The 25,909-nt window shown below is 52.9% G+C and overlaps 2 protein-coding genes across 2 annotated transcripts; both read right to left on the bottom strand.

Moving 5' to 3' along the window:
- Nucleotides 1-804: 804 nt before the first annotated feature.
- LOC140900104 (somatostatin-2) lies at nt 805-4,875 on the bottom strand. Its single transcript, XM_073316735.2, has 2 exons — nt 4,647-4,875; nt 805-1,204 (listed from the first exon to the last, which is right to left on the bottom strand). Exons 1-2 carry the CDS (start codon nt 4,746-4,748, stop codon nt 992-994), a joined length of 315 nt encoding a protein of 104 aa, XP_073172836.1. The 5' UTR covers nt 4,749-4,875; the 3' UTR covers nt 805-991.
- Nucleotides 4,876-13,472: 8,597 nt separating this feature from the next.
- Nucleotides 13,473-21,867, bottom strand: SRM (spermidine synthase). The gene is made up of 8 exons (XM_073316553.1): nt 21,661-21,867; nt 20,925-21,045; nt 20,465-20,557; nt 19,105-19,258; nt 17,015-17,098; nt 16,253-16,398; nt 15,262-15,384; nt 13,473-14,433 (listed from the first exon to the last, which is right to left on the bottom strand). The coding sequence occupies exons 1-8, from the start codon at nt 21,807-21,809 to the stop codon at nt 14,416-14,418; spliced, it is 888 nt and encodes a 295-aa protein (XP_073172654.1). The 5' UTR covers nt 21,810-21,867; the 3' UTR covers nt 13,473-14,415.
- Nucleotides 21,868-25,909: the final 4,042 nt, after the last annotated feature.

Raw genomic sequence — 25,909 nt, 5'->3', positions numbered from 1 at the left:
TATAGTCAGTTGCTTGAGCACACTTTGGTTTGTTATGAAATATACTCAAGAGATCAACTAACCAGCGTCAGTCTGGTTTATTACTATGATGCACTATACGATCCTCGTCTCCAAAGAGCCGTCCTGTGACATTCACCTTACACAGAAGGCATGCTCTCTGAAGTTACATCCCTTTTTGTATCAGTAAAAGATACTATATATGGTGTCTGAAACTGGATTCAAGACATCAGGTTTTTACCTTGTTGGTTGCTGGTACCCTGATGCGCCCCTTTATCTTCTGTGCTGAACCCAGGTCATGATGCAACCTTATCTTTGTTCTGAGCACTCCAGGTACCAAAGGCATGGAGCCATCCCCTGGGCTTGTACCAGGGTAAATAGGTTTGTGAGGAGGGTAAACCCCTTTCTGTTGCTGTTAGAAAACATTTATCTCTCCTGATACTGCCAGTTTTCCTATCTACTTAAGCCAAAATTTTCTTCTGCTAATGCAAGGTGTTATGGGATACTTAGCACAAGTCAACAGGATTATAACAAAAGTATAGGCCAATATGGGCTATATAATTGCTATATTAATGCTTAATAAAATGTATACTTAAATGCTTGAAATATGTATTGTGGGTAGTATTATCAGCATAATATATGTGTATGCTAGCCTGTGTATATTAGTCAGCATTTCCTTTTCCCCCCAACACCTTTTGGGCCAGCCCTTTACCTTTGCTCACCACCCACCGAGTGTGTCAGAAGGTCCAGATGTGCGTGTGTGCATTTAGCTGCAGCAGGCACAAAGAAGCAGACACATGTTCCCAAGGTGCCTCTCAGCCATGCTTTATTTGTGAATGGAGTAACAAACAAACAGAGCTCAAATCATTTGAGGAAAACAGAAACCATTGACATGTGGATGTTATTTACAATGCAAGTACAGTTCTTGTATTCTAAAGGGGCCAGGGAAAATCTGAGGGGGCCTGAATCCAGGGCTGATAGTGAGGCTTGGGGGTTAGCAGGAAGTGAAGGTTTTCCAGAAGAAGTTTTTACAGGGGGCTTTGCGGTCTCGCTGTGATAGCCGCCCCAAAGCCAGCCGCTCCTCTTCCAATTTGCTCTCCAGGGGCTCTCCAAAGTCAGTGGAAGCTGCCTCACGCCCCGTGTCCATCCCATCCAGGAGACCCACCAGCATCTTCAGGATCATGTCCTTCCGGGCCTTAGTCTGCTCCTGCAAGTGGAAAGCACAAGAGAGATAATGCCATCTCCTTAAGTCCCTCTGCAGGTACTGGCCTAATGCTCTCCATTCCTCATCACAGACCCCAGCTCTAACCCTTAGGACACGAGGCCATCCTGCAGTGCTAATCACCTCAGACTGGCCAATTTCATAGTGCTGAATGGGAGTCACTGGGGTCATCATGATAGGGGTGGGTTGAGGCAGAAAGGTGGGGACATTTGCCAGCCCCAGTTGGCCTCCTCCTCTTCCCTGGTTCACATCTCTTGGCCTGTGAGCCAGCAGAAGGGAGGGGGACAGCATACACAGGAGGGAAGCCTAGCACAGAGACTCTGGCATGGAGCCCTGGATGGTTCATTGAAGTGGCAGATTAGCCACTGGGCCAATGGGGCCCAAGCCCAGGGGCTCCGGCCAACTGGGGAGCCCTGGAAAAATGGGCAACCCCGTGCCCCAATCGGTTCCACCCACCCAGCGCTGCTCCTGCCCCTGTACCCTGACCCCATTTCCTCAGCAAGAACACGGCGGGGGGAGTACGGGACTGCAAGTGGAAGGGGTGGGGAGGGGCTCCCCATTTGCTCTGGCCCAGGGCCCCACAAATCCCTAATATGCCTCTGGTTCTCTGCTCAGTGGTCAGAAAGCCAGGGTCTCATCAGAGACAGGGGAGGTGGAAGAGAGGGATAGAGCCAGGATCCCGGTTCCCTCTCCCTCACCAGAGGCTCCTGGCCTGAGGGCTCTCAGCACCTGTACAGCACTTGATCTGCAGACAGGCGCTAGTTAATCCCCACCCTGTTCCCAGGGTAACAGGAAACAGTCATTACCACCACCACACAGGAGAGGAAACCGAGGCACAAGGGGGAATGACTTGCTCAAGGTCACCCAGCAAGTCAGTGACAGAGCTGAGATTAGAGCTCAGGAATTTCTGGCTCCCAGACCCCGCCTGATCAACTTGGCCAGCTGGGTGGAGACAGCAGCAGGTGTGTGTCATTATACCAGTGAACAAACTGGTTCACCCAGTTACAATATCCCCTGCTCCTCCCACCCGCCCAAAACCCAGCTAGCTATAAATCCCACCCCCCCCCCCCAGGTTACTGTCTCCATTGCCTGGCAGTCCCAGCACCTACTTGGGAAGGGCTATGGAGGGATACATAGTGCTGAGAAGTATTATTAACATGGGGAAACTTCATGCTGAGACTTCTCTAGCCAACCATTTCCAGGAGGCCAGAATTAAGGGTGAAGGAAGAAGGCAGCAGTGGGTGGGGGCTGTAGCCCCAAATGGCTGGAAAAGCTACTTGGACCATGGAGACATGAAACAACCCACATTGCCTGCTTTCAAATAGCCTAGGGCCAGATTCTGATCTCAGTTACACCAGCCTTGATCTGGAGTAACCCAGCTCGGTTTCTTTACCCCCAGAAGAATCTCAGCGGTTGCTCCCCACTGATGCTCCGGACCCCTGGGCAAGGCTGTTCCCAAGGAGCGGCCACATTAATCCCCCTGATTCTTGAAAGAAACCTTTGTGGGTATTGACAGGGTTCTAATTGTTTGCCCTTTAGACAGTCCGGGAAACTGAGGCACATAACTGCCTGCAGTCGTAGCAAGGCCAGAAGCCGGGTGTCCTGACTTAGCCCCAGCCACAGAGGTGTGGGGGAGGCCGATTTCCCAAACCCTGCCCATCTGGCAACACCTGGGTCGCCGCTCCCTCCAGCCCTGAGTTGGGAAGCCAGCGCTCCAGCCGTCTGCTGGGTGTCCCTGTTACCTGGGCACGGGGTGCCCGCCTTATCCGGGAGCCGGGCGAGACAAAGCCCTGGCTCCCTGGGTACTAGCGGAACCAGACTGCGCTGGAAGCCGGTGGCCACTGGCCCCAGCGAGGCTCCGGTGCCAGGGGGAAGGGTCCTCAAAGCCACCTTCTCCAGCCCGGTGCGCTCGCCCCTTGTTCCCACCGATGTCCCGCTGGAGAGCTCCGGGCCGCTAGAGCTGGTTATTGTTCGCGCCCCTGCGGCTGCTGGCTTCTCTGCACCGCTTCCACCGGGACATGGAGATACCCCGGTCGGTGTCTTCCTGTGCATTTGGGGGTGTATTTCATAACAGCTCATGCCTCAAACCCGGAGGTGTTTAGCCTGAGAAAGGGATCCCCATCTCTCTCCTCCAGCCACCAACCCGTCCCTCCTACCGCGATCTACTCTCGAAGGGACTTTGGAAAGTTAATAAGTCTTCAGCTCCCTTCCAGCAGCGGCATTGGACCTGCCGCGGAGAACCCTTCCTCGCACTCATTTCCACTGAGCGGCTGGTGAGTGGGCTTAGCCGCCTAACGCCGCGCTTTTCCCTTCTCCCTGCGGCTTAGACTTCGGATAAAAACGTGTCGGTCACAGAGAGGGTTAACCTGTCGTTGTGGTGAGAATCCGCAGAGGAAAGAGACTGTGTCTCCCCCCCCTCACACACAAAGGGTTAAGGCCGATCTAAGGGCCGCTCCCTGATGGGATGCTGTCCCCAGCATCTCACTGTGTGCGTCTGTCTCTTCTTCGGTCTCCTCGTTCGCTTACTCCTGGAACGCGCGCCCCTCTCCAAAGCGCCCCAGAGCCCCTCTCTGAAGCATTAACATCGGACACTGATGGGGAACCACCTCTGAGGCTGAAAAAGCGCCACCGGGAACTAGACACAGGCGCAAGAGGAGTTGGTGCCTTTACGGGGTTCTCTGGGTCCCTTCCTTCCTCTTTTGGGCTGCTCCCCAGTTCCCAGGCTGGGAGGCGAACCTGCGAGCCGCGCTGCGGGGATGGACGCGCACCGGAGTGAGAGCTGCGCAGCTCCCACTCCGGCACTCACAGGTGCAGGCTGGCGGAGCGCAGGGCGGGGGCAGAGCCGTGGACACAGGCTGGGAGCACAGGGCAGAGGCTGTGTCGCGGTGGTTGTCTACCGCGGGAACTGACCGGGGGAGGGACTAGCGGTACCATTACACTGCTCCAGCTATGCTGGCGTATCTCCCATGTGGACACTCTATTCCGGATCAAAGCGACTTTATTCTGGCGTGATTACTCCGCTTCTTATTTCTCGGTTACCCTCCTTCTTTCCTATTGCACCGGGTCCTTCCAGCATTCTCCCCCCCCGGGGGGCCTTTCTGGAGCAGGGACAGGAGCCCACTCTAGCCTTCTGTTCTCCTACACGCCCCTTCTTCTCCTGCCCGACTCCTTCTCGCCGGACTCCCCCAGCCAGCCGCGTTTCCCCTCCCCTCCTTTCCCTCTCTCCCGTTCTAGTTTGCGGCTAGCACGGACTCTGCTTTCACCGACCCCTCTGCGGTCTGCCCTCAGCCCTGCCCCCCTCCCCGCTAATCAGGCGCCCAGCCCCACGCGCCGCAGCTCCGGAGGGTCCAGGAGCACAGAGCGCCACCGGGGTGGCCCCCGCGGTCCCCTCTGCCCTGCCTCCCGCCCCGGGGTGCGCGATACTCACCCTGCTGCTCGCCACGGCGGCTCTCTCCTCTCCGGGCAAGGCGCTGGCTCTCACGCTCCACACCACCAGCAGCACGGACACCAGGCTGGCCACCAGCTGCATGATGGATCCGCGGGGGCTGCAGCGGTGGGTCGGGCACGGCTGGGCGGGGGGAGCTGTCTCTGGGCTCGGCTCTGCCACAGGCAATGGCTGCAGCCCCTTTTATAGCCCGCTCTGGAGCCCTGCAGGTGACGCAAACAATCCAGTCTCTATCCAAGGCGAATTAGACTTTGGAGGGGTGTCAACACTTGGCTGCTGGAGCGGGGCCCTTCAGCGCCCCGGGGCTCTCCAGGTGCCCCTGCTGCAAAGACTTGTGTGGGGGGAAGGGGAGGGAGCAGGGGGCTGGGACCAAAGTAACCCACCCTCAGGTCTGCAGCTGCCCTGTCTAGGTGGGCTACTCCTGGTGTCCTAGACCCTGCAGGCCAATGGCCCCTCCAGTCCTGTAGCCTGTGGCCAATGTGGGATGCTGCAGAGGAAGGGGTCAAAGCCCCCTCTCCCATAGTTACAGATGGGCCTGGACCTGAATCCAAACAACCCCGAGATATTGGGGTTTGGATCTCTGCAGCTCAGCCCTGTGTCTCCCCACGGTGCCGCTCACTGGGTGATGCTGAGCTGCTCCCCACCCCCATTCTAGCACCTGTGGGTTCCAGGTGTCTGGAGAAGTCCCCCAGTTCCAGACTGTAGCCTGGCAGAATGGATCCCAGCCCCACTGGACTTGGGTTTCACAGTGCTAAAGAGAAAAGCAGAGGCTTAGCTGGGTTGGGCAGACTTGGAGCAGCTGTGCCTAGCTCATGGCACAATGACCCCTGCTTTAGGTTCCTTCTGTGTCCCCCTTTCTCCCCGGCTCTGCCCTGCACAGCCCCTTTTCAAGCAGCCGTTCAGAAGGTTCCTCCTGCCCAGACTGATGTCCTTGTAGCAAGAGGCTGTGGCCCAGCAGAAGATTCTGTAAGGACATTGCAGCCTACCTCCCACTCCCCTGTCACCATGGTGTCATCTGCCTCCTGGGATCCGAGGACCCAAAGTTCACATCTCTTCTCACCCTTGAACCCACCACCCTTCTCCCCTGGGCACACTTCTAAGGGGAGGCCCAGCTTCTGCAGCTCCGGTCTCTCTCCTGCCAGCACCCCTGTAGAGCAGGTAAGTTCTCACTTTTCAGATGTGGAGGGACAGAGCGGGGATGTGGCCAAGGGGAAACAGTGAGTGAATGGCAGAGCTCAGGATAGAACCCAGAAGTCTGTCCCCACCCCACCCTCTCCAGCTGCTGACATTCCAAGCCCCTCCACTGTCCTTTGAACGCACAGAGACCCAGATCACTTGGCAGTGGGGCCTGCCCTGAGTACCTGATGCCTAAATATCCACACAAGGGGGCTAGAAGAAACCTCTGATCCCCTCGCTAAAAGACACAAAGGAAAGGAACTATTCTGTGCCTAACGGATTCCCCCTGGGAGATTCCAAGGCCTGAATTCTAATCAGGAAATACAGCACCCGAACAGGGGGGCTGAAGCAATTTGTATAGTGGGCATCTGAGCGCCATGAAACCAAACTGTAAACCCTGTATAGAGTGGAAAACACTTCAAGCCAGGGGGCTGCTGCAGCACCCCCTGTCCTCCTAGTTCCAGCACCTATGTGCCCTGAGTGCCTTTCCCACCATGCCCTGGGATAGCTGGGGAGTTAAGGTCATTGCCAGCTTGTGTGCCCTGATCCAGGATGAAACGTCACCTGCTCCCTTCAGGAACGATGGGGCCAATTTACTCGAACCCACCCTGCTGCCCTCCCTAATGCAGTCCATCAAACTCCTCCAGCCTGGTGAGAGCTGCTGGGGTGCAGGATGCAGAGGGCACTGACCTGAGCATGGCATGGGGACCTGCCAGCTGACCCATGACTGAACTGCTTGGTGGTGGGAGCAAAACTAGGGGATTGCACATGGGGCCTCAAGAGGAACTGGGGGCCTCATCCCATTGCAGTCTGAGATGGGGCTGAGGTAACAGACAGGCAGGAGGTGAACCCAAGACAGTCACTTACGAGACGGGACTAACCCAAAGGGCACATTAGCCCAAAGGCTCTTCAGACAGCAGTGGAGGCAGACAGCCAGCACTCTGGGGGCTATCTAGGCAAACCAGGCTGTTTGTTCGCATGGATACAGCTCTGTGTGGGGCTGTGTCTTACGTATGGGCTGTTCCCTGAGGCACCACGGCAGAGTGAATGGAGTCACAAGCCGGCAGCAAAGCGGGAGGTGAGGGGGATAAACGGCGATGTCAGAAAAGAGCTGGCGAGGCAGGGGGATGTCCAGGGAGGCAGTTCCAGATGGCAGGAGCTGTGGAGATGGCTTTTCCACCACCAAGGGCCAGACATGCTGGGACAATGACCAGCATGGAGAGCAGCCTGAAAGGTGCAGACGTTGAGCAGGTCTGTAGGGTTGGCTCAGGCTGCAGCAAGAGAGGCTTAAAGGGCAGGAACGCCAGGCGGGATTAGCACACGCCTCAGGGAGCAGGTCTGGGAGACAGCGTCTGCCCAGACGTGACGGCAGAGTCCCTGTCCCCACTCCCAGCTGCCAGGCAGGCTCCAGCTGGAACATTCTACGATGTTTCTCCCAAGAGCTCAGCTTGGTGTCCCTGCTGCTGTGTGACCTGAGGGGACATGGCCAGCGGGCACCTCCTATTGCTCACACCCACAGGATGGGTCCAAACCCACTGGGCCCTGGCTCTGAATGGCTCATACAGGCAGCTGCTATGGGCCATGCAGGAAGTGATGGAATTAGCTGCTGGTACTAAAGCTGCTGGCCTTTTGTCTCGGGCTCCCTGTGCATGAGAGGCAGTGAGCCTGGCTGGGCAGCGGGATCCAAGCCAGCTGCCTGAGAGGTGCTGATGGGCCACACTATAGCTTCCTTTGCCTGCAGAAATGCCCCTCTCCCACATTACTGATCAGTGTCCTTCCCTTCTCCACCACAGACTCCCCAGCCAACTCCTCCACTGCCCTCCCCACGAAATAACTCTGTGTGGCTTCAGTCTCATCAACTCTGAGGTGGGGATTTGCCCATACGAGCCCAGGCCAGGTGCCAGCTCAGACCTTTGCTCTGTGATCTTGCTGACCCCAGCCCCCTTCATAAAGACCAGCTGACCTCTGAGGCACCCCCCTCCTCCTAACCCCCTAAGCACCTGTACAGGGGAAGTCAAAAACTTCTCTGTGAGGGATTAACATGGCCCCTCCATTTTGCCGCATCACTTCATCTCCCACAGCCCTGACCCTACCCACTGGCTTCTCAAATCCCTGCCTGGGCTTCCCCACTGGGGTCACATCAAGGTCGTGCTTCTCCCCAGCTTCTGAGTCCTGCATGGCTCCAGTCCCCAGCACCACCCCATCCCCTGTTGGGGTCTTCTCCTTTCTGCTTCCACCATCTCCTCCTCCTATTCCCTATCTGGTGCTACTGCTCAGCCTCCCAGTGAGGCTCCATCTCCTTGTGCTCCTCTCGCTGTCTCCCCAGGACTCAACTCCTCTTGGAAGCCTGGCGATGGTAGCACCTCCATAACACTGCTATCTGCCTTGCTGGTGCCTCTCGACTGACCGCCTCAAGGCAGGGGCTGTTCCTTGGCTGGCATGTCGCTCGCAGGCCCTGGTGCTCATCCTGTGGCAATGACAGGCCTCGCTGGAGAATGCGTTCCTTCCACTTCTTGTTTGAGGTTAAAAGTACATAATCAATTAGGACTGCAAGTGCTGTTGGACATGGGACTAGTACAGATGGCCCCGCTCTGGAAGGGGACTCAGGAGACTGGCTTTGGGTTACTGCCTGTGCCAGAGGCTCTCTGTGTGGCCTTGGGCAAGTCATTTCATGGCTCTGTACCTCAGTTTCCCATTCTGTAAAAAGGGGATAATGAGCCTTCCTTTGTCTATTTAGCCTGTAAGCTCTTTGAGGCAGGGACCCTCTCTTCCTATGGGTATGTGCAGCACCTTGCACAGCAGAGCCCCTCCCCCCCGTGCTGCTATAAGAACAGTAATAGAGTGTGAACTCATTAGGGAAAGGCCTTGGGCTGGTGGGCTCCCAGGGAGAGTCCAACTTACTCCCCTGGCTGCTCTCTTGGAGTTGAAGGGAGTTAAGAACAGGGACACGTGCGGTGGTACTGTACCCCGGTGTCTACAGATAGATCAGCAAATCCCACATAAAGGAGTCCCCAAGAAGATGAGTCTTCGGCGGCTGTGTACACATCACACAGAGCCTTTCAGTACCATGGAGAGGGCAGCCTCGCTCTTGCCAAGGAAGTCTCCTGCTGGAGGGAAGCGAGCGCTTATCATTTGCAGCAGCAAGAGGCTACTAAAGTTCTATTCACCGTGCAGCTGGCAGCCTTGAAAGATGGGCCACCTACTTTCACAGCATTTGTGATCATTTCTCTCCCCCCACCCCCGCCCTGTTTATCTGCTTCACACATCACTGTCCTATAATTGAGATCCCAGTTTCTAATTCCCCACCTTTTGCATATTTTAAAAGCATTTAACTCCCTCCTATGCAGACAGTCAGAAAAGAGCTTCGCCCAAAGTGCCCAGCATTTAACTCCGGGAAATTTTCTCATTTTACTTTTTAATGACATTTTGCCTGAGTCTCTTTGTCTGGGCCTGGCTGGTTGCTCAGACTTTCCCCTCCTCTCTCGCACCCTTGCAAAGGAAACTGCTTCGCCCAGCACCTTGGGGGCAGTTGTTATCACTTGTAGATTGTTTGCCTGTGGAGGCTCGTGTTCCCTTAGGAAAGTCAAATTGTCCTCAGTTTGGCAGTCTCACGCTCTGTCTGGACTCCATCAATGATCCAGCCAGGTCCTGAGAACATCAGCACAGGCTGAATGAGGTACTCATACCAATTAAGTGGCTGAAAGGACACGGGCAAGATATTTTTCATAATGAGTTTTTTCCCCCCAGAAAAACTTCTGAAACTTTTTGGGAACTGAAGAAGTTCCAGTGGCAAAGTACAGGGCTAGGAGTCAGCCCCGGGCCAGCAGACTTGACAACAGGCCTCTGGCGCACTGAGGCTGCTGCCTACCAAGACCCTCTCATTGTGTTCCTCTGTCCATCTCCACCTGTTGTTTCCGGTCATATTCTTACACTGTGAGCCCTTTGGGGCAGGGCCTGTGCTCATACAGCGCCTCGCACAACGGGGGTCCTGTTCCATGACTGTGGTGGGCCCGGATGGTACCGCAGTACAAATGGAGAAGACCAATAGACTCAATTCTTGACTCTGCCAATTTTCTTAGCCTTGTGCAAATCACTGAGTTTGGCTGGCCAAGATTATCCCAAGTGACTAGTGATTTTCAGGGCCCAGCTGGAGACACCTTAAGCCAGCCCAGTTTTCAAATGACAGCAGACACTCAGCCCTTTAAGGCTTCTCAAGTTTAGCACCCGAGATCCCTTGTCACTTTTGAAAACCTTCTTCTCTTGTACCCGTGTTTCCCAATCTGTAGATCAGGGTTAACAGCTGCAGCCCCAGGTGTGGAAGGGATAATCATTGCTGCACATGGATTTCATCTGCCTTGCTGAAACTCTATATACCATGCAAGTCCCATTGTAAGGGTTTGAGTAGTGCACAGAACTCTTGTCAGCTGTCTACGCTGGGGCGACTTGCACCCGAACAGTCAAAGTGCTTGGAGCTGCTCAGATGGCACTAGCTACTGTGCAAACTATCCTTCCATTCCCTGGCTGCATTGTTAATGAATGCCAGCTTCAGGCAGTAAGCTGTAGCTCTCATTGCAGAGTACTGAAGCATTTGAAACTGCCTATAAAAGGTTTCTGGTGGAGTTTCCATAAACTGGAGTAGGCTACCACGCCAAAGCACAGAAAATAGCCATGCTCTGAACTCTATGGCAGACTTGCAAATATGATGGTTTTTTTGATATGTATAAAAGTGCTTAACCCATTAGTTACAAAAAGTGACAATCCATCTCTTAATACTTATTATTTGAAATTCTTTAATAAAAAGTTCAAGAATTTAAAAAAAACAAAAAACCCAAAACCCCCCAAAGGTCTGGCCATTACTGTGGAGTTATATGTAGGGCTCTACCAGTAAATCATGGGCAGCTTGGATTGCAGATGGCCCTATCCTGCCACTACGGTAACTGACTTGTAAATTAGGCCACCCCATGAAGTGGGCTGCAGCTCACGAAAGCTTATACTCTAATAAATTTGTTAGTCTCTAAGGTGCCACAAGCATTCCTTTTCTTTTTACGGATACAGACTAACACGGCTGCTACTCTGAAACCTAGTGAGATTAAATCTCTGCAAAGAGCTAAGGAAAAAGGCAATTGGGACCAGCTGCAGGGAGGTGCCTGGAGGCTTTCAGCTCTAGGGCACTATGCATATCCAGCATGGGGCAGTAATCTTACACATCACCAAATGGTGGCTGATCAAGAGCCTTTCTTGACTGAACTGTCAGACTCAGTCCCCTTCCCCCATATATAGGAAAAGCCTCATCATTGGCATTCTGGGCAGAGATGTGAAGGATTGAATAGGTTATAGGGACTGAACCATCCTCTCTGCCATGGGGTGTGTGGGGTAACTCCAAGGGGGGTTTCAGAGTAGCAGCCGTGGTAGTCTGTATTCGCAAAAAGAAAAGGAGTACTCATGGCACCTTAGAGACTAACCAATTTATTTGAGCATAAGCTTTTGGGAGCTAAAGCTCACCTCACTGGATGGGTGTGAGGCATGTTAACAGGACAGCATGGGGGAAGCTTGCATTGCCCCAGCCCAGTCTGTACCTGATCTATGGACAAAGGGATTTGAAGAGGTGGCAATCCAGCACCTTTCCACAGCACCAATTTAGACTGTAAGCTCCTAAGGGCAGGGCCTGGCTGTGTGTTCTGTTTGTACAGCACCCAGGGTCCCTGAGTAGGGCTCCTGGGTCCTACAGCAATACAAATAATCAACAGTTGGGAAGCATGAAGGGTTGTGCCCTGGAGCCCTATAACAGAGCGGAGGGGCAAAGCTTCAAGGTGAACAGAAAAGCTTCTAAAATAAGAGAAAATTCAACAAGAACCACAAGAGTGAGCAGGAGGCGAAATTGCAGCGCTGGAAATCACCTCCCCCTGTACTTAGCACAGCACCTTCGTGCAAGGGCCCGGGGTTCTGCTGACGCCAGGGACACCTCGTGCCCTGGATGGAATGCAGCTCCCTGCTGGGCTTTAGGAGGATGTTATCAACAGAGGCCAGAGGAACAGATCCCATAGCCCCAGGCTTGGCAGGTACAAAACATCTTTATAGCTCTCCCCTCCCCCAATCCTTATCCATTCCCTTTGAGTGATCATCTCCCCAGCCTCCCCTAGAGGCTTTGACCCAGGATTACTTCTTTCCTCACTCACCCATCACGCTGTTTTCATACTTGTAACTCATCAGAAGACGACTGCTGACCCTCCTAGAGACACTGGGCCCAAAGTGCTTTGGCAGCCTTACTGAAACACCATGAGGGAAGGGAACAACCCAGCCGCGTGAGGGATGGAGAGATGGCGTTTGGCCAAAATCAATCCAGAACGCCAGGGGCCTGATCTCCCACCAGCAACTCCATTTCCACCAAGAGAACCACGTGCAGCGAACTGCATGGAACTCCGGTCAGCTGCCCCAGCAGAAGGAAGGGATGAGTTGGGATCAGATCACGTGCGGGTAGCTTGGGGGGTTCAAACCAGAGTGTAGGGCACTAGGGCGACCCCTAGTGGATAAGAACAGGCTCTGTTCTGGGCACCACACTGTGAGACACAATAGCTGGGGCTGGAAGAACGTGTATATAGGGCAATAGGCCAAACTCCTTGGAGGGGTAGATCGAACAAGGCCCAGGGGCCCCAAGCGAAGGGAAGGACAAAAAGCTGTCACACCCACTTAAACAAGCTAGTTCAAGCCCAGACCCCAGGGTGAAATCTGGCCAGCCTGCCCCTGACAGACTGAAGGGGAGCCAGGCTCCACTCCTGCACTGGAGCTTGGCAATGCCTCAGGCCCGTGAAGGAACTGTGCTGATGGGAATCTGAGGAGTGGGGCCACACGCTGAGCCAATAACTATAGATAAAGCAGGAGGGGAGACTCCAACAGAGGAGGCAGACGTGACAGACAGTGGCTGGCTACATGAGCTGCAGGCCCTGCTGGGTAGCGGCTGGGACACAGCCTAGTCCCAACATGAGCAGAACATTGCTCCTCCACTGTTACCATGACAGAGCCCGCCGGGGGACGCTCTTCCTTGGCAGCATGAGCCCTTTGATTGGGGTTCTCGAGATGTCCCCTAGCGGACATTCATGGTTTGTACAGCTACAGCCCACTGCAGGACTGAAGAGCTGTCAGCCTTAGGGACCTGCAGCAGTTTTGCAGAGGGCAATAAGAAACAGCGACTAGCTGGGAGGAGTCAGGGATTGAGCCACACTTGAGGGAAATGGGAAGCTTCCTTAGTTTGACAAGCAAGCAGGGGGGAGCAGCTGGGAGCCTCCTGTTTAGACTAGAGAGTAGCTGAGGCCAAGGGGTGCTGACTTGTGCAGCACACATGGGACGGCGGAGGGGCTGCAATGGAGAACATGCACCAGGTCATGGTTTACAACATGTGCCTTTTATACATCCTGCAGGGCAGGGGGAGGAGAAGCCTGGATGATCAGATGGTTCCCTGAGATCCTCTGGTAAGAGGCATTAGCACGAGCACAGGAGTTTGAGAGCTTCCCTTGCTATCAAGGAAATGCACCAACTCCAGCGTCACCTTAACCACCAGAAGGGATTGTTTTCTTGGTCACAAGGGAGTGACAGCTGCCTGGGGGCTACACCGAGAGGACACCAACAGCCCAGAGGCAGCATGGAGTTCTTTTAATGAGTAATGGAGAGGTGGAGTCTGAGCCTCAGGGCCCAGTACACGCAGAGAACAGATTACACATCCATTGAACTCGGGAGCAAGAATACAAATCATGATCCGCCTCCCATGGGCCAGCCAATACCCGGCCTGAGCCTTCTGCGGAAGCCTTCAGGAGAGACTAGCTCCCTGGAGATCCATACTTGCTCCTATCCACCAGGCAACGGATGGATATAAAGCACCGACCTCTGTACTGAGGAGCATGCCTTGGAACCGATCCGAAAGCGAGGATTAAAAAAAACAGGAGCCGCCCTGTTAGTGCCTCAGCACTTCGTTTCCAACCAATTTAAAAAAAAAGAGCTACTAGACTTTGCTGCCAGCCGATGAGCCTGTAACACAGCTGCTCCAGCAGGACTAGAAACCTACTGTGAATAACAACAGAGGATATGAATTGTGACCTCTCCAAGGACCCAGTGGAGCTGGAGTTCAAGCCTGTTACCAGTTACAATAGCTCAGCAGCAGGGAGCTCTCTGCGGAGGAGAGCAGGCTACCTCCCTGCATACTACTCCCTTCCCTGTGCTTAAGACTGAGTTAATGAACCTTCTGGACTCTTCCCAAATTCCAGAAGATTGCTACGCAGACACATGTCAGTTATAAATACACCAAGTGAGTTGGGGGCAGGAGGGGGGAGAAAAGGAGAAATATCTTACATTCCCAATACTGGAAAGAACAGTTTTGACCCCAAGCAACGAGGAGCTCAGAAAGTCTCATCTGGCTTATGCCCTGCCATCTTTAAAGTGTTATCAGACGGAATGTTGGCTGGCAAAGGGTCAAATCCCCAGCCAGGAGGAAGAGTTGGCAGCCTGCTGAGAGTCCCCCCATGCTGCAGCGCTGAAGATCTCAGGGTCCAACTCAGGGTGGGGGGGAAAGCAGCTTCACAGGCTCTCACACGTCACTCAAGGCCTGGAGACACCCAAGAGAGAGGAATTCAGTTAATCGTCCAGAGAAATGACAAACCTGCTTAGACAGGGGCTGGGAAGTGTATTTCTGGGCATGCTCCTTTCACATTACAATGCCACTAGCTCAGGCAATTCCTCCAACATGCTGAGGAAGTCTCCCTTCTGCTGGTGCACCTTTCACAGCCTGGGCTTAGGCCTGACTGGAACAGGGATGGTTCAAAGAGGGTGATGTAAAACCTGGACAAATCCTTCAGCAATGCACAATGAACTGCATGCCCATCGTAGACCATCACCACTGCTGTTCTCTAGTCCTCTGGTTTGCAGCAGGATCCACAGCCCATGCCTGCATTACCCAGGCCCTTTGTGTGGCTTCTCTAATGAAGACTGGTCTATTCTAGTGACTCTCAGGGCCCACTGGTGGATCTAAAGCCTCTTCGGGGTTTGATTCAGGTTAGTCCTCTGTAGTAGTCTACTCCTATCCATGTATGTACTGACCAGCTGTGTGTTCAGTCACCTCCTGATACTGGCGTGCCCTGGCTTCACCATACCTCACCCAGAGCAGCCAGCACACAGATCTCCATGCTGCTAGCTCTGCAGACCTTGAAGTCCCACACCAACTCCCATGCTCCCGGGAATTAATCAGGGACCGTCCTTAGCTCGAGGTCAAGCAGGAGCCTGACCCAAGAAGGAGCCGCGTACTTCTAAGGAAGTCATGGCAACAGCAGCAGAGCTCCGAGTGGGAACCCTCGGTCCCAGATCAGCGGTTCCACTCCACAGACTGGTGGGGTCTCACCAGCCTTTGGGGGGAGCGAGGGGCTGCAGCCTCACTTACCTTCCGTGCAAACTCAGGCAGGATGAAAGCTGCCTGATGGATGTCAGAGTTGTAGTATTTCAGGTTCATCGTTTCCACTTGCTGCTGCGATAGCTGCTGCACAGGCTCCCGGAACTTTGTGCTCTGCAAAGAGGAAACACAAACACCGAGTGAGTGTATAGAATCGTCTAGAGGGGCCCTGTACCTGGCTGCTGGAAGCAGACAGTGAGAACGCACAGAAATGGGGATTTTTTTTTATGGCATTTTTCCACCCTGGGATCACAAGCCCTGCATGGCAACAGCCTCTGGAATCTGCAAACCCCGGCTCACGTGACTAGCCCTTTTCCACAGGCCGAAGTCAGCGAGATTAACTCGCACAACTAGGGAACGACTGTGTGAGCCCTGTGCCAACCAAAGCTTTCACACCATGACTGAAGATCAAACCCTTCACTCTGCAGGGCAGAATCCGCACTGGTATTCAGTGCGGCCCTGCGTTTGGTGGGTCTCCACCCGGTTCCCAGCGGATAGCTGCCCTCATCTCAAAAACAGAACCGCCAGAGGCTGTCGAAACTGACCTCCTCCCTCATTCCTTGGCGGGACCCCTCCAGGCCAGGCCTGGGGCTCTTTGAGGGGGAGCCTGCACTGCCGCAGCACCTGCTCAGTGGGAGCCGCCCTCTATCTCCCGACCTCTCACACGTGCACAGCAGCCAGTCAGTTCTGTCCCAACGACACACGGGCTGGGCAAGCCGGACCGTGGCTGCTAGCCCCTGACTAGCAACGGCCGAGCACAGCACGGACCCAGAGGGGGCCCTGGTTCCTGGGAAGATGGGTCTAGGTGCCGCATGGAGATCCTTCGGCGTCAGCCAGAGGCAGATACCGCACGCGAGCAGGCTTCCTGGTCTTTCAGACACTAAGAAGTGGCGGACGCTGCTAATGGAGATGAGTCTGTTCCGTGTCGCCCTCCCCCCCACGACCCCAGCTCCCTGCAGCCGGCGGGACACCCGACACTCACTGGGTTCTTACTGCACAGCATGAAGCCGATCTGCCCGCTGGGATAGGTAGGGATGGTGCAGTAAGCGTATTCCACCACAGGGAACAGAGACTTGCAGAACTGACGCATCTCCTTAATGAGATCCAGGTGCAGCCACTGGCATTCACCTGTGCAGGTAACAAGGACAGAAGGGAGGTTAGAATAGACAATGGCCACCTTTAGCACTCTGAGCAGAGAGGTTTCAGGTAAAGGCTGATTTTAAATCTGAAGACTAAGGCCTGGTCTACATCCAAGTCTTACTGGCATAGCTACATGGGGATGGGCTGGGATTTTTTAACACTGGGATACCTTTGCTGGTAAGAGCCCCAGTGTAGACACAGTGCAAAGATTACTGGAAATGCACAGGAAGACTAAGGCCAGACTCAGACACAGCTCTGGGAAGTGAGATTTTTAAACAATAGATACCGTACCACAGATCCCAACTTTGGCTTTTTGCTGCCTCTGTCATCTGTGCCCATTTACACGAGATCCAGAACAGCAGGCACGAGGGGAAAAGACCCTCAGACCCACATTACCTGTTTGTTATAACCCTCTGTTACAATAGGATCCTGGTACACCCAGCCTCACCTGAACTTCCCTATTTACATAGTTACCTTCAACTCTAGTCTGGGACTTGGGACACCTGGGCTCAATTCCCTGCTTCATCAGACTTCCTGTGACCTTGGGCAAGTCACTTCGCCTTTCTGTGCCTCAGTTGGCCAACTGTACCCTGTCTGGTCTCACCTTGGCAGCAGAGAATCCCATCCTCTCGCAGAGCCGTCTTCATCAGCTGGTAGTAGGATTCTTTGAACAAGCTCTCCGCAGGACCTGGGGGTCGGATGTCACAGAGATGGCTCAGGGTCCATGAAAATCCCTTTGTGCATCTAAGGCATGCCTTTGCTGGGCTCCAGAAGAGACCAGAGCTTTGCTCCACCTGGGGGTCTAGATACTCAGGTTTGATACCAGGCAAAACTCAATTGTTTTAGAAAAGAAGGTTCTGAATCGCTTTTTAATGTATTGCACACAACGACTGAAGGTGAGCTGGGGGTGGGCAGTTTGGATCTGGGGTTCTGGTTTGGCCCACCTCCAGCACAGTAGAACCAACCCAATTTTCTCTTTGCTAATCAGCAAACATAATACTCCTCACAAAAATAAAAATCGCATGATCTCACCCCACTGCGTGGCAGATTAAAAGGAAGAAGATATCAGCAAAGGGCACTGAGGTTAGGCTAGTTTGTCTATCAAAATCTGACAGTAATAGCTGAAGGAACCTCTTGCTAAGGGAATCAGGAGAGGGGAACATCCCCTGAAGCATGTGTCCTCCACCTCTCCACCCCCACAAAAGTGTAATAGTGTTGCAAACGGGAGCAGAAAACAATTAAATGGTAAAACCCAAGGCAACATTGTATACTCTGTTGAAGAGAGGAAAGGTGGTCAAGGAGCTAGGGTGCTAGCTTGGGACCCAGGTTCAATCCAATTCAATTCTGCCACAAACTCCTGGTGCGCCTTCAGCGAGTCACTCTGGGGCCAGATTTTTAGAATGATTTCAGTGCCTAATTCCCATTGATTTCCATGGCAGCTAGATGCCCAAATACCTTTAATGTATTCTCTGCCCAGCAACTGTGAGAGGCAGGGAAGCGCTGTTATCCCCGTTTTACAGATGGGTAACCAAGACCCAGCCACGACAGGCCAGATTTTTAAAGACCACGTGGCTCTCAGCTAATATTGTAATGGGGCCTGGGAGTAAGTTAGGAAGGTAGCTAGCTCCCTTAGGATCTCGAGGGGGTGGCGAGGCGCGGACAGCAGCTCACTACAGGTAGGAAGAGAGAAGACTGTGGAATCTTACATCACTATAGCTGTCTCCATGGAGCGTGACAAATCCACACTCCTGAGAGAAGTGGCTATTCCGACCTAACCCAGGTGCACACAGCACTAGGCTGATGGAAGAACTCTTTCATCGAGTTGGCTGCCACGTCTTGGGGAGGTGGATTACCTATACTGACAGGAGAACCCCTCCCGCTGGCATAGGTAGTGTCTACACGACAGAGTGATGTTGATGCCAGGCAGCTTACGTTGCCCTAACTATGGAAGCATCTACACTAAAATTTTGCTCCCTCCAACGTAATTTCCCGGCTCTGCCGACTTACCTCCACCTCCACAAGAGGTGCAGAGTCACTGTCAATGGAGTTAGGTTGACACAAAGAGCGAAAAGTGGACAAGCAAAAGCGATTTAATGACTGCAGCGGCTGGATGCTGACATAACTTAGGTCAACATGATTTTGTAGTGTAGACATGCCCTTAAATGGCTACAGCTGTGCAGCTGCGGCCCTGCATCTGTAATGATTTATGTGTAGACATAGGGTGAGTAGGCAGGGAGGGTTGGCAATTAGGAGTTCTTTTCAGACTCCAGGATTAACTAGTTACTAGAAGGAGTAATTAGATCACCTCACAGGACTGGGGCACAGAGCCCTGAAAAGGGAAGCAAGATGGCTGGCTGGCAGCCTTGCTCCTATGCTGGCAAAGAAACAATTTTCAGATGCATTTTCACCCCTCAGGGGCCAGAGAGGCAAGGAAAGAGATGTTCCAGCAGCGCCATGATTTGCATCTGGAGCCCCACCCAGATCACTCCCCATCAAAGGAACTGAAGTGAAAGGAAGGGAGTGAGTTCTCTGGGCTGGGAGAGAAGATTCTCTCTTTATTCTTCAAAGGAGCCCTGCCCAGCTCTGCACTGCCTCAGTGAGGTGTTTAGAATGGAGAGGATGGGCAGTCTGGAGGCAGGGAGAGCGTGGGTGGATGGGACCCACCCCACCCTCCCCTTTCCTTTGGGTTCTCACCCATGGGGTCGGAGGAGTCTGTGATAATCACATCAAAGGCTTCTTGGTTCTGTTTCATGAACTCAAAGCCGTCCCCGACGTGCAGGGTCAGCTTGGGGCTGGAATAGCCCACCGCCATCCCTGGGAGGTATTTCTTTGATACCTGAATCACATCCTGTAACAGACAGCACAAGCAGGTGAGTACATAGAGTGCCATGCAGCCAAGCTGATCAGTGGTTGAGTCATTTCCTTCCATACTCTCAGCTCAGACCCACTTCACCAGCAGTTTGAGAGCAGTCTGTTTCCAGCATCTTAAGTGAGCACACAACGCTCAGCCCTGTCCTATGGCCCCTGAGTTCAGCAACACTCTTGCACAGTAAGTGCCAAACCCAAAGAGCTTGCAATTTTCAAAGGTGCCCTGAAGAACTGAAAGGATCTGATTACACAGACCTGCCTGCTCCCCTCTCCCTTGGGGATACACCATCTGCAGAGGCAGATCCCAACCAACATGGCGATTTTCTTTTAAACCCTGAAAATTGACAATGTGGTTTTCAAGGAAAGACATTCCCATCCCTGCCCTGAGCCCTCCTTTCCCTGTGCAAACTTCCTTGTGTAGGCCTCTCTGCCCCAGGCTGAGGAGAACACCTCATCCCTAGTAGAGGAGCACTTTCTTTCGGGTGAGAAATCACGGTGTATTCCCTAAACACTAGAATCCTTATGGCTGGCAGAGATGTGACAAGACACTAGTGTCAGTTGTTCTGAGCCTCCCTATTCAAACCAACCAGCAGCATCTTTGATTTAGTAGAGAGATTAGGAATAGACTCTGGTCTTAGTTCTCATTCCTCACACAGCTCCTATGTCCCAGCACAATGGTGACAGTTTCTGAAACTAACGCCAATATGAACCGACCAGTGGAGGAAGGACAGACCCACCTACCAGCAGAAGGCCCTGTAGAAAGAGACCCCGTTCCTGCATTCAGCAGCAGGACACCAACTCAGCAATGACCTAACAGAGGGACAAGGTCCCTTTCGTTGGAGGATGAGTGCTGTCCCCGTCAGGGGAAGCAAAAGGGTGCTTCACAAAGTCAGAAGAACTTCTCTTCTCTGGAGCTCAGCCTTCAGATCCTGCACCCGGACTGGATTAGCCCCAGCTGTGCACGTGGAAGAAGCCGCAAGAAAGAATCAGGCTGTTGCTTGGAGAGCTGGGGCGGTCACTGCCATGCCAACAGGGCAAGGAACGAAAGCGCCGTCTTCAGGGTCAGCAGCAGCGGACGAAGTCGCAGCACTAAGCTGATATTTTGAAGCTGCTCTCCCACTCACTCTGCAGCCTCACAGCCCATTGAAACCAAGGACACAGCAGCATCACCTCCCGCATTACCTACCTCGTCAATTTCACACTGCACCACAGAGTCCACAGAGGGGTGCTTGACCACTTCTCGTAACACTCCCCCATCGCCACCACCAATAATTAGCACCTGAGACAGGAGAGAGGCCAAAAACCAGAAGAGTCAGCTTGGTCCAGCCAGGCTGGAAGGGTCATACCAAGAAAGTCAGCCCTGAAAATCCAGTCAGGATACCTCTACAGCTTTGCCAGGGACGCATGCCCCTCCTGTAAGGCAGGGATATTAACCTATCTCCCAAGTTACAAGGGCTGCTTGCGATGTGCTTTGCAGGCCCCAGGCGAAAGCGCTACAGAAGCGTAAAGCGCTGTATTGGCATCCATAGGCCACATGCTTGGCCCTTGGGTTCAATCTGTAAAAACGCGAATTAGGACAAATTGTCCTTTAAGCCCGACTCCTAAAACCGTTGGCACAAGCGACCCGGCCACGGGCCATGGACTACCTTGCGGGGATCTGGGTGGCTGCAGAGAGGTAGGTTGGCGATCATCTCCTGGTAGGAGAACTCATCTCTCTCCGTGCACTGGATCACCCCGTCCAGCACCAGCACGTTGCCGTAGGTCTTGCTGCCAAGGCAAGAGAAACGAAGGGGCCTCAGGGCAGCGCCCTCGGAGCGGCAGCCGGTCCCTCTCCGGCGCCACGCTGCCTCCGCCCCCCACGAAGCGTGGGGCCGGCCCCCCTCCCCGGCGCCTGGGGCGGGTGCAAAGAATCGCCCCCTCCCCGACTCCCTGCCCGCCGGTGCCCAGGTCCCGTGCGGCCCCAGGGGCAGGGCTGGGATCCACCTGCCGGCACCCCGCGGGGAAGGCGGCCGCGGTCCAGACCCCCGGGGAGGGGGGGTGCAGGCTGCCCGCCGGGCCCCGGGATCGCGGATCCCCCCCCGCCCCGCCCCGCGCCGGGCCCCGGGATCGCGGATCCCCCCCCGCCCCGCCCCGCCCCGCCCCGCCCCGCGCCGGGCCCCGGGATCGCGGATCCCCCCCCGCCCCGCGCCGGGCCCCGGGATCGCGGATCCCCCCCCGCCCCGCGCCGGCGGCGAGGAAGCGGAGCCGGGTCCCCGAGCGGCAGCGGCTGCTCCACTGCGGTGACAGCCGGTCGGGCCGGCCCCCGTCCCGGGAGAGGTGGTGGGGAGGCGGGTCACCCCGTCCAGCCCGCTCCCCGCCCGGCCCCCGCTCCCCGCCCGGCACCTCCGGAAGACCAGGATCTCCTGGTAGCGGGAGCGCTGCTGGTGCAGCAGCTCCTCCACCTGCAGGGACAGGGCCTGGCCGGGCCAGAGGCTGCAGGTCTCCCGGAACCAGCCCTCGCGGATGGCCCCGGCCGCCGCCCCGGGCTCCATCCCGGCCGGGCCCCACAGGCCGCGCCAGCCACCTGCCGCCCGCCGCAGCCTAACCTGATAGCGCGCGGGGGGGCGGGGACCGGCCGCCAGTCGGGACCCAGCGCCCGCCCCTTTCGTGACCTTGAAGGTTGCTATTGGTTCGCTTTCTCAGCGCGCAGCCTCTATTGGCGGCTCCGGCGGGTGAGTCTGGCGGTACAGCGAATAGAGCTAGCAGGTTAGTGTGGCCGGCTCCACGGGGGCCACGTGGGGGTTACGGACGGGAAAGAGACCCTGACCCTGCACAGCAGAAAACGGGGGAGGGGATGTGCCCCCCCCTCCACCGCGTGTGTATCGGGGGGGGCAGCGACCCCCCGGGTGAGGGGGCATTGCTCCTCCCCCCCAGCGGATGAGGGGGGAATTGCTCCCCCCCAGGGTGTGGGTGGGGGCAGTGGATGGGGATGTGTCCCCCTGCCCAGTGTGTGGGGTTTGACCAGCTCTGGGTGGACGGATGTGCGATCCTCCCATTTCAGTGTAGGGCTATGGCTAGGAGGTAGATGGGGAGGTGACCCAGTCTGCTCCATGTGCGACTACGGGGCAGTCCGGCTTGTGACAGATGGATCAATGGGGCGTATGTGCCTAGAGGGATGGGGGTGCAAGACCCCTCCCTGCAGAAGAGGAAACTGACTTTTGAACATACAACCTTCTCTCCCCCAGCTAGTAAAGTCATAGAATATCAGGGTTAGAAGGGACCTCAGGAGGTCATCTAGTCCAACCCCCTGCTCAAAGCAGGACCAGTCCCCAATTTTTGCCCCCAGATCCCTAAAGGGCCCCCTCAAGGACTGAACTCACAACCCTGGGTTTAGCAGGCCAATGCTCAAACCACTGAGCAGCTGATTCCATCCTTTCTCCCTGCACCACAGGGGAGCTCCTTGGAGCTGAGTGCATAGCCTCTTTCTATTTTCTAATTCAAACAAAATAATAAGGGAGGAGGGAGAAAGACATGAGCCCAGGGAAAGGACATATGGATAGTAGCTCCCTGTATGATGCCACTCCTGAATGAGAGAAATTGCAAGTCATTTTTCTTTCATTTTTATTGATTTTTAGCACGGTTTATCAAAAGTGTGAAACATTCACAAATACTGTTTTACACTATTGTATACACAGGGATTAACATATTTAGGTGTACAACAGAAATATCAGTGAGTCTGGTGTGGCTGCATTAGTGAAGACAAGAGATTTATACAAAGTAACCCAAAATAAGAGCAGATAAAATCCTATCCCTGCACACCTTTGCATGTTCTGTACATGGCCCAGATATACTATTTTAGCAACGTTGTAGTAGTTTTAAAAAGATTAGTGGGACATCATCTTTCTCCTAGCATCTGTGAAAGAAGGCACCTGGTTCTACAGGAGTGCATGTATGTAGCAGACAGGAGGAAAAAATATTCCCTTTCTAATAATCTTCTAGACCTAAAATGTCATGTTTTTAAAAGCCAGCATCTGTTGGCAGGAATAGAAGCTTTTACTAGGTTCCACTGGGAATAAGCATTCTCTCTTTCCTAATGGTGTAGAGTTCCTGTCATTGCCCTGCAGGATACTGGAATAGAGTGGAACTTAAACCTAAGACAGTTTTAGATCTGGAGAAGTTACTACTTGCTCAGGCCTATTATTCATCTTTGGCCTCTGGCCTTTCAGAGGCATAGGGATGTATTACTTAAGAGTCAAGATGAAATGAGATATACACATCTTTAGAAGAATGGTTAAATACAATCAACTGCAAAAGTTGAGTATAACCCACTCTATATTCCCCACTGATTAGAGCCATACAATGAACATGAAAGCTCCACCATACAATCTGGCTACTTAAATGGCTCTCTGTTCATATCCACTAACACATCACTGATCTCTCTACTTTCTCTAAGGCATGTGTGAACACAGGACTGACACTACAATATTGCTGAATAAAATATTTAACTAACTGCAAGGTAAGAATAACTCCAAGGTGTTTAACATCTTGCTATGTGCTTAGTTTGAGATCTCAGGGCACTGTTACGTTCAACGGTACAATCCACGCTCTATGACTAGAATAGATATTGGAAGAGCTTTTAATGTATACAGGATATCCAGAATGCCTCCCCCCACAAATAGTTGCAAAACTGAGCCCTCTATTTTAAAGTGTTACTTACAGTGAGTAGTACTTATTCATGTGAGCAGTCCTATAAAAAAAAGTCTACTCATGTAAGTGCTATTCAACATTAGAAGGACTGCAAAATCAGATTCTTTATCAAGAATACTGTACCTGAGGGCAGAACCCCTAAGGGACAATGCAAACACCACTTCCATACAATAATATTTAAAGTTACTGGTGTATGTTTATTTTCTAGTGCTTTCTGTAAAGCAATTAGATACTTTAGTAAAGCAACTTTCAATCATAATTCAATATGAAAAATGATGGGCATATTACGGATCTGAGGTGCCGATTTATACAAGGGGCATTAAAGGATGTCCGTTCTTTTTACTAAAGTACCAAGTGACTTCTAAGCAGCCAAGCATTACACTTTTATGTTAGTTGATTACTGTACAGTAACATATGGGTTAAGATACTAATAAATGACAACTGATTTTGGGTGCCCATCTACAAACATCTGAAAGGGGCCTGAGTTTCAGAAAGTGCTCAGCACCTATCCTCTGACAATTAGGTCCTGTGCACCTGTGACCCCCAAGAACTGAGCCAAACCAAAATCACTGGTCACTTTTGAAAAATCTTAGCTGGATTTTTAAAAACTGATTAGATGCTATGAGAGTATATTATTGTGCCTAGGGATACATCCAGAAATAGTACAAGACACATGGCACATATTTTCAAGAGCAGACCTTAGGAAAAACCCCCACAAGAATTATACTAAGAAGTTATCAAAACTGGTTTTTAAGCAAAAAGGTTTCCTCGGCTATTGGTAGAAAAAAAAAATCCCCGCAACATAAAAGTGTAGCATGAGGACTGCATCTGAATTATAGCTATAATCTCACTTAGGTGGACAAAACATGCATACCTTTGCCAGTCATATTCATTAAGGGCATTTTTAAAACCTATGAAAAACCTTAATTCAAAATGGGGGAAAAAAAATCAAGATGAAAATTAAGCCAACCTTTGAAAATGTTACACTGCACATACTTCTAAAATGAGGAAAAGGAGCCCATAGAAACCAGAAGATTATTTAATCCCCACAGTCAAAGGGTCTTTCACAGATACATCAATTAAAAAAGTAGCAGAGGTGGCAAAGCTGAAAGGGAATTGCAACTGGCAGCAAATGTGGAGTGGGCTGTGGAATGGCACATGTTCACAAAGAACACTGCTGTTCAATTGCCTCTCTTCAAAGACATTCTGCAGGTGTAATATGCAGCCGTGCAAATGGCTTTCCTGAGCAGGAATGGACCCAGCTCTGCCACTCTCAGATGTAATTTGCCTGACACTATTCATGGCAAAAGACTCCCAAATGAACAAAACCCACCTCACACGTCGCTAATTTTTTCTGTGAAATAAAGTTCTCAGATTGGTAGCCTCCGAAAACAGAAAGGACCTTTTGGCATTCTCCCACCTGCTGCTTGTCACCAGGCCTATTTTAACAGATTAGGCTCAAACAGGAGGATTAAAAAACAGAGCAGCATTATGCAGTGATGCAGGTCTGAGGAAAGAAAGGACAAGGACAATAGGAGAGGGAGCAGCACCCAGGGGTCAGCGCAGATAACCAGGAGTCCAGAGTTCTAGTATTTGCTCTGCCACTCACTCAGTGTATGGACTTTGCCAAGTCATTTCAATTTGGTGCTTCTTCATCTGCAAAATGGGGATACCGCTTACCTGTCTCACAGTGGCACTAACAAGCCTTCATTTGCCAACACGTGGAACAAGCTTTGAGATTCTCAGACATTAAAGTACAGAGTATCCCAGAAGTGAGCAATGTCAAATAGATCCCTTCAGTCTTCTCCAGTTGTGTTTTAACCTTCAACCTATTTACATGGCTTTCAGTCCTTCTGTTCATTTCTGTAACAGTCAAGCAAAGCAGTAACTGTTGGTTTTCATTCAGTTCAGAAGTACCTGCGCTCTTCTCTTATAATTTCAGTGC

The sequence above is a fragment of the Lepidochelys kempii genome, chromosome 18, assembly GCF_965140285.1.
Source record: "Lepidochelys kempii isolate rLepKem1 chromosome 18, rLepKem1.hap1, whole genome shotgun sequence".
Lineage (NCBI taxonomy): Eukaryota > Metazoa > Chordata > Testudines > Cheloniidae > Lepidochelys > Lepidochelys kempii.
This window is presented reverse-complemented; position numbering and strand designations above follow the sequence as displayed.

Bases quoted from the DNA above. Each gene is read 5' to 3' on its own strand.
- LOC140900104 (XM_073316735.2), bottom strand. From the start codon at position 4,748: ATGCAGCTGGTGGCCAGCCTGGTGTCCGTGCTGCTGGTGGTGTGGAGC. The intron at 1,205-4,646 runs GTGAGTATCGCG...TTCCACTTGCAG, and splicing joins CCGCCGTGGCGAGCAGCAGG to GAGCAGACTAAGGCCCGGAA.
- SRM (XM_073316553.1), bottom strand. From the start codon at position 21,809: ATGGAGCCCGGGGCGGCGGCCGGGGCCATCCGCGAGGGCTGGTTCCGG. The intron at 20,558-20,924 runs GTAGTCCATGGC...CTCCTGTCTCAG, and splicing joins GCCACCCAGATCCCCGCAAG to GTGCTAATTATTGGTGGTGG. The intron at 17,099-19,104 runs GTGAGAACCCAA...TCCGACCCCCAG, and splicing joins AGACTCCTCCGACCCCATGG to GTCCTGCGGAGAGCTTGTTC.